At 52.0% G+C, this 8,205-nt stretch overlaps 1 protein-coding gene across 1 annotated transcript; it reads right to left on the reverse strand.

Annotated features, from left to right (window-relative positions):
• Positions 1 to 4,044: 4,044 nt before the first annotated feature.
• Positions 4,045 to 5,440, reverse strand: LOC127306178 (probable galacturonosyltransferase-like 9). Its single transcript, XM_051336793.2, has one exon. The coding sequence runs from the start codon at positions 5,294 to 5,296 to the stop codon at positions 4,196 to 4,198; it is 1,101 nt and encodes a 366-aa protein (XP_051192753.1). The 5' UTR covers positions 5,297 to 5,440; the 3' UTR covers positions 4,045 to 4,195.
• Positions 5,441 to 8,205: the final 2,765 nt, after the last annotated feature.

Below are 8,205 nucleotides of genomic sequence, written 5' to 3' on the forward strand. Positions count from 1 at the left end.
TCAGAGAAATAAATTATGCTGCTTCAGCGTACAGATCACCTCTGCCTGCCCCTCTTTACAGGCAGCGCTTTCGCTTCCGGCAGGTAAGGAATGCTGGAGTACTGCCGGTGCCTAATCGTGGCTGTGGCTGGACCTGACGAGAGACGATTCGGTGCTGTTGCCAGCATTCTCCATTCGTTACCGACGCCTAGGACTATAGCTTTATTCCCTGAATCGTCTAAGCTCGATTTGTTCTACAGTGCCAGCCCGGTAACGTGAGCATCGCATCTCTGCATATTCCACAAACTTGGCACCCAAGCAAGGGTGTGCCCCGGCATCTATCCCAAGTATCCGATACCACCACGGAGACTTGGAGTAGACTGTACCTTCCTCAACGCATATGATTTTAACATTCTACCTCTCCCCTCAACAGTTTCAGCAATTCTGAACCATCTCTTTCCCATTTTCAGTTATCTTCACCACAAAGTGAGGTGCCGCAAGCTCTGAAAGACTGAAACTCACATAAGACATCTCACCAAACCTGTCGTCCTGCATCTTTAACGACCCGAGACCGTTTCGTTGCACAGCACGCCTTGTTTATCAGCATTCAGCAAGAGCCAGGACTCTAATTAACTTTGTGCAGCAAATGCAGGCGATGACAGGACGGCCGGCCACTAACCCTGGCGCCGATATTCCTTATTTCATCTGGGAGTTAGCTACCTGCACTCGTTTAGGTGACCTACCGGGTCTGTAAAAGATTCTACCAATTCGTTGCTTAACCAACTCGGTTAGTTAATCAACCAACCAATGCCTATCCACTCTGATCATGGCAGAAATTCCAAACCTGGCTAGCCCGGCCGGCTCTCTTGTTCCCGTTTTCGTTAATAATTGCACGAAGCAGTAGCTGGGAGCCGTTAGAGCAGCAATGCTTTAACACTATTAACCATGTAATGCCACAGGGGATTAAGGTATATATATATTCAGGCGCAGACAAACACCCTGACATGCGTATTGTCGACCAAGCTCCCGTTTCTCACTTGTGATGAAGCTTATATATATCTGCTCTTGGATTCGTCGTGATATTGTTCAGAAAACACGAGTCGTTGTCGCAACAATGATGCCACTTAACGCCGAATCAGGGCATACGTGTTGTCGACCAAGCTCTCGTTTCTCACTTGTGATTGATTGGTTTTTAGTTTTCGCTACGAGTGGCCATGATATTGTTCAGAAAAAAGAGGTCACTGTCACAACAATGATGCGAGTTGACGCCGATTGTCATGTAGGGTAATGACAGGAGCCTAGGTGGCCACGGCGGCCCAATACCCTCCCCGGCGGTGGTTGATCGGTCGTTGCTCATTAGGTGCCCGCCCGAGTTTGTTATGCTCTTAATCAACACAGCAGTTTCTGTACCTTTCCAATGAAACTACGAGCCGCTTCCCTCCGTTCAGTTTGGCGCCTAGCTTTCCCTGCCTGCTATCAGTTTCCCAGGCCTGCACTATGCCGTCTTGCTCCTGCAGAGTATAATGCCGCAAATGCGACCCAACACTTTCCTGTCCGGCACCGGTGCCAGGCCCCAAACGGCAGCCGCCACGATCGCCCGTCGGTTTCCTAGCCCAGCTTCTGGGCGTCGCGGCGTGTCGTGAGCCCTGAAAGCGGCCATGCCGGACCACCGTATCCGTCGGTCGCCGATCCACCGAAACTCCTTGTCGCCGGCCGGGATATGGTTAGATGAAATCCGGTGGCCGACACTGCGCGCTGCCGCGGCACCAACCTGCCTGCTGCCGATAACAGTGGCACCTTCCTGACCTTACCTTACCTTCCAGAAGGGTTTAGTGCACGAGCCACAATGGATCAGCGGTGATCGTCCGTCTGATGGACGGACACGGACATGGACATACCGCACGCGCGAAGACGGAAAAGTGTCAAGGTCGTGCTACGTTCGTTGAGCAGTGCACATCGATCCATCACGAACGGCAGAAGAAATAAAAACTGGTGTTAGTCTCTGGGGATACGGGCATGGCGCATGTGGAATGGATTGAATAGGGGTCGATCGGGTAGGGCAGTTGATGGCCAGGCCAGTTGGTGGTGGAGTTCATCTCACGAACAAGATGATGCAAAGGCCAAAAGACGAGAGAAGAATACACGCAATCATTAGCTGCACTTTGGTCTCGGAAAAAGATTAATAATCATCAGAGGCACTACTTGCGTTCCAGTTCTCCAGCTGGGCATCGGAACAGCATCCATCCAGGCTGGGCGCGCGTTGCATATTCTGAAGTCTGAACCCTTACGCCCTTGTCAAGCAAACGTGGCGCCAGCTACCGGCGCTACGAGAGCCGTCCGATCGCGGAATCTGGCGGCCGAGGTTCGATACGGCGTGCCCTGTACCGTGTGGTTGAGGAAATCCAGCTTGCAGATTTTACTTGGAATTTATAATTCAGAATTGGGGAGGATGTCCAGCTGCAAGTAGCTGCTTTGCTTAGGAAACCATTGCCAGAACGTGGTGCTGAGCATGGGCAATAGCCCTTCTGCTGCGACATTTCAGTCTCATCAATCATCATCTCGAAGGATACATAATTGAGATGCTCTTTGCCGCTGCAATTTCAGTTTTCAGATGGTAGCCAACAGCCTTTAGCAGGTCGATGCCTCCCCTCCCCAAGTTTCGAATAACAATCCAACTTCCCTCGCAAAAGCAGGGAACCAAAATCGGTTTTCAAAACGAAACTCCCTATATTCCTGCCATGCCCTCCAGGTCCAAGATGCCAACAGAAATCTAAAGAGAAGAACAGATACCTGCACTGCTAATCCTGGGGAATTCTAGGTGGAGTTCGTTGGCGGATTAGTACTAGTATTTAGCCTCTGTATTATGAGTGTCTGTTGGGAGGTCCCTATCCCCCATGCTTGTGCTAATCACCCTTTCTGATAGAAAAGTTGATCTTAACTAACGACGATATTATTGCTCCTTTCGCTTTTCTTCTAGTAGTTGTGTGGTGTGCAATACATCTGTAAAGACTGGTGTATAATGCTCCAACAGATGCTCATGCTAAGAAGTTTAGTCTCACAAGCCATGACAAATGCAGAGCAAAAATTATCCTGAAAACAGCTCTGAAACTACATAACCAGTCTTTACAGGTGTGCAATACATCTGTAAAGACTGGTGTATAATACTCTAACTGATGCTCCTGCTAAGAAACTTTCACAAGGATGGCCGATTCAGAGCAAAAAACCTCCAGAAAACAGGAAACAGAAATGCTGAAACAGCATAATCAGCAATGCAGTAGGCCATTCTGGATGAACAAGTAGGCCAGATAGAAACAGCAGTAGATTAGGAAATCCTGGATGAACAAGTAGGCAAAATGACTTCAGGATGAGCAAGCAGCAAAGCAATTCTGGATGAACAAGCAAGCAGGCAAAATATAAACAGCAGGTGATTAAGCCAATTCTAGATGAACAAGTAGGCAAAATATAAACATCAGTTGATTAGGCCATCTTATATGAACAGGCAGGCAATTCTGGATTAACAAGTAGGCAAAAAAGAGAGAGCAGCAAATTTGGCCATTCTGAATGAACAAGTAGAAAAGCAGCAATAAATTAGGACATTGCGTATGACCACAGCAGGCAAAATAGAAGCAGCAATAGAATAGCTACTTGTGAATGAACTGAGCAAGCAAGCTATAGCAATAGCAATAAATTTGTCCATTCTTGAAAGGAGGAGATAACAAGAGAGTTAGGCCACTCTGGATGCATTCCTGGATAAAGAGAGTGACAGATACAAGGGAGTCTTGGCACTGCAACAAGAATATGATGATCCACTCTGTTTTATTGAAATATAAATCCAATCGGTATTTATACGGGTTTACTGAACAAGCATGTAAAATGAAACAATCCTGAACTAGTAATAACAGACCAAAAAAAAGTGAAACCTTTAATCTTCCTATCCAAGAATTGTACACCACCACCAATCAAGTAATCTCATCGTCGCCACAATGAATCAATCTGAATTGTATCGCCGGAATGAACAATCCCCCTATGCACTGTCCCTCTTCTTCCTTTCGCAGCCGCTGCAATGTATACCGCCCCTCTCCTTTGCTGTACAGCCGAAGGCGGCAGCCGGCTTCCGGTGGCAGCTGTGGTGGCGGTGGCGATCGCGCTGCCACCGCCGAACTCAGGCGCCCCCAAATGAAAAGAATTGTAGTGTGTGTGCCGATGTATGTTTCTACTACCAGGAGAAGACTGCTGCGGGCAATGCCGATGATGACAATGAGGTGAGGGACGGCGCTGATGCCGAGGATGAGTCGTCGACATAGAGGTCGTACGACTTCCAGGTGTGGTCGAGCGGGCACGGCCTGCCGGCATCGAGGCGGTCCCACGGCTTGCCCTTCCCGGACCAGTGCATGAGGCTGACCGGGCCCTTGTGGAGCGGGCGGCAGCTACCGAGCACGTTGTCGCCGCCCAGACCGTGCTGGTTCCAGCGGTGGTCGACGGCCTCGACCTCCCCGGCGAATACAAGCAAGAACGGGGGCAGCGACCCGAGCTCGTAGATGCGCCTCTCCTTCTGCAGCTCCATCCACTGCTCGATGCGGTGGCGGTAGTTCCCCGAGCGCCAGCGGCGGAGGTCGATGACCATGACGCCCGTGTTGAAGTAGCAGGGCGCGCGGCGGCGGCCGGCGAAGACGCGCGCGCCGAGGCCCGGGTCGGACCAGAAGGCGTCGGTGAAGTAGCGGGAGAAGTTGGCGTGGCAGTACTCGGGCGCGGCGACGACGGCGGCGGCGGGGAGGCGCGTCTCCCAGAGGCGCCGCACGTCGTCGACCGCCAGCACGTCCGAGTCGAGGTAGATGGCCCGCGGCACGCACTTGGGGAGCAGGTCGGCGAGGTGGTTTCTGGCGTAGTTGAGCGGCGCCTCGAGGGCCGCGCGCACGGACGCGGAGATGAGGTTGGTGACGGTGTCGGGGCGGAACGGGTAGATCTCGAAGCGGAGGGAGGGGAAGGAGGCGGCGAGCGCGGTGCGGAGGGAGGCGGTGGAAGGGGCGTCGGCGGCGGCGAGGAAGTGGAAGAAGAGGGATTCGGGGCAGGAGGCGTGCTTGAGGAGGGAGTATATGGCGGCCATGGAGCCCCGGAGGTAGTGCGCGTCGAGCGTCATGGCGATGTGGACGAGGCCCGGGTCGCAGACCCCGGCGCCCGCGACGGCGGCCGGGCACCCGTCCCCGTTGCGGTACTCGGGGGCCTCCGCGAACCTCGGCAGCGGCGCCGATGCCCCCGATGCGGCCAAGAAGGCAAGCAGGACGAGCCCGGCCCACATCGGCGGTGTGGCGCCGCCCATGGCCGCCGCCGGCGCCGGCTAGGGCTCCCCCTTCCCTCGGGCTCGCTGGGTCGCTCGGGTTGGGTGCTTCTCGGGCTTGGCTGTTGGTTCGTTGGGGAGAGGAGAGAGGGGAGGAAGTGGTCGGCGTTTGTTCCAACCAATCTTCCTCGCTCGCTCGCTCGCTGGCTCCCTTGGTATGGTATGGTATGGATCGATCCCAACTCCGATGGTTTTCTCGGGGGAGATATATATGTGGCGTTACCAATTATGCCCCGTGCTATATACACCCGTGGGTCCCACTGGAGTTGGCTTTGGCTTACGCGTTAATTAAGGCCTGCTTGATTACCCACCGGATATTCGTTCCTTCGTTAATGTAAGGCTAAATTCATCTACTAGTAAAAACATTAATGTTTAATTGGAACTTAGGGCTACATAAAATGCAGTAGAAATTTGGGTTTTTTTTTTATATAAAAAAAGTAAGGGCTCGAAGAGCCCGATTTTAAATTAACAAAGTCATCCACCGGCAAAGAGAACAACGATCACAATAACAGAAAAGAAAAGTTGGGGTTACCAATTAGAGATACGAACATAGGGTGAAGAGCTAAAGCCTAAATACCGATGACTCAACCAGAATCGTCCAACACCGAAACGCCGCTCCGCGGAAATGAACCAAACCTAACTGGTGCACTAAGCAGCCAGGCTCACGGAAGACCACCAACCACCAAGGAACTAGCTAACCGCGCTAGTGGGCTGACAAACCTCCAAAGATCTAAGGGAGGAAATTTCACAACAACGCCTCCGGGATGGGAGATGGCGCTCGCAAGCGTCGCCGTTGTCAGCATAGGGATAGTGCAACGCTTTCATGAAAGCTTCACCACCTACCTCAACGGAAAGCCTAAGCCTAAGTTTGACACCAGACATCAACGAGTAGGGGGTTCCTAGGAGTAACTCGGTGAACTCGCAAGTCAATAGTGCAACAGACAATGCCTAGGGGCAGGCAACTAGCAAGCAGATGGGTGACTTAGTCACGCCACCAAGGAGGTAAACGACGCCCATAGATGTCATCGTCACCGGCATTGGCCGAAGCCTTGTGGTGTTTTCGCAAACAACATCGAGATCACTTGTGTCCCTGCGGGACGAAGAACCAAGTGAAAACCTCCCATCTCGCCGGAGCAAAACTGAGACACACCGAACCTCACGGCAGTCAAAACTGGCGGGAGGGAATCGTACATACGGCAGCGACGACGATCCGCCACCGCACCACTCAAGCATCACCCAGCCAACCACAAATCCCAACTCCCACGAGCAGGAGCATACCCGGGCGAGCAAACTCGGTCCCTACTGAGAGCAGCACCCATTCATACATGGCAAAGGGGAGCAGCTTGGCCCCACTACTAGGAAATGCCTTATTGTCGGCGCACCAAAAATGACTACTGCCGGCGCACCAGCGCCCACTAGTGGGAACATGCCGTTGGTAATGGCTTACCGCCGGCGCACTAGCTGGTGCACCGAGAGTAACGCGTGTTATCCCCGGCGCACCTGCCTAGTGCACCGACGGTAAGTTATACCAGAAAAAATCAAATCTAGATCTAGTTCGTGAGCCGTGGTTGTTGTGTCATCTCCGCGCCGGTGTAGTAGGTGTAGGAGGAGGCCGGAAGATCCAGAGGTCTTGGTCTCATCTCCACGCCGGTGTAGGAGGAGGAGGACTGGGAGGAGGTTGATGTCTACGCCCCCCTCCTTTTCCTGTAGACAGTGTTGGGCCTCCAAGAGCAGAGGTTTGTAGAACAGCAGCAAGTTTCCCTTAAGTGGATCACCCAAGGTTTATCGAACTCAGGGAGGAAGAGGTCAAAGATATCCCTCTCATGCAACCCTGCAACCACAAAGCAAGAAGTCTCTTGTGTCCCCAACACACCTAATAGGTGCACTAGTTCGGCGAAGAGATAGTGAAATACAGGTGGTATAAATAAGTATGAGCAGTGGCAACGGCACCAGAAAAGTGCTTTGCCCAGACAAGAAACAAGCGTAGTAACGCAGCAGTAACGCAACGAAAAAACAGTAAACAAACGGAGATTCGATGCTTGGAAGCAAGGCCCAGGGATCCTGCTTTCACTAGTGGACACTCTCAACAATGATCACATAATAGGACTACTCTACACTCTTTTGTTGGATGATGAACACCGCTAACTGTGTAGGATTACACGAACCCTCAATGCCGGAGTTAACAAGCTCCACAATATTCAATGTTCATATTTAAATAACCTTAGAGTGTAAGATAGATTAACACAATTACACCAAGAACTAACATAGCATGCACACTGTCACCATCATACCATGAAGGAGGCATAGATCAATCAATACTATCATAGCAATAGTTAACTTCATAATCTACAAGAGATTACAATCATAGCCTACGCCAAGTACTAACACGGATGCACACACTGTCACCATTACACCGTGCAGGAGGAATAAAACTACTTTAATAATATCACTAGAGTAGCACATAGAATAGTAGTGATACAAAACTCATATGAATCTCAATCATGTAAAGCAGCTCATGAGATTATTGTATTGAGGTACATGGGAGAGAGATTAACCACATAGCTACAGCGGAGCCCTCAGCCCCGGGGCCTCGATGGAGAACTACTCCCTCCTCATGGGAGACAGCAGCGTTGATGAAGATGGCGGTGGTGTCGATGGAGGAGCCTTCCGGGGGCACTTCCCCGTCCCGGCGGCGTGCCGGAACAGAGACTCCTGTCCCCCAGATCTTGGCTTCGCGATGGCGGCGGCTCTGGAAGGTTTTCTCTGGTTTCGTCGAACGTATCAGGGTTTTCGCGACGGAGGCTTTAAATAGGCGGAAGGGCAAGGTCGGTGGACTTCTGGGGGGCCCACACTATAGGGGGGCGCGCCCCCCCCCCTTGGCCGCGCCGGCC

The sequence above is a fragment of the Lolium perenne genome, chromosome 6 (genome assembly GCF_019359855.2).
Source record: "Lolium perenne isolate Kyuss_39 chromosome 6, Kyuss_2.0, whole genome shotgun sequence".
Classification (NCBI taxonomy): domain Eukaryota; kingdom Viridiplantae; phylum Streptophyta; class Magnoliopsida; order Poales; family Poaceae; genus Lolium; species Lolium perenne.

Coding starts and splice junctions, on each gene's coding strand:
- LOC127306178 (XM_051336793.2), bottom strand. CDS start 5,296: ATGGGCGGCGCCACACCGCCGATGTGGGCCGGGCTCGTCCTGCTTGCC.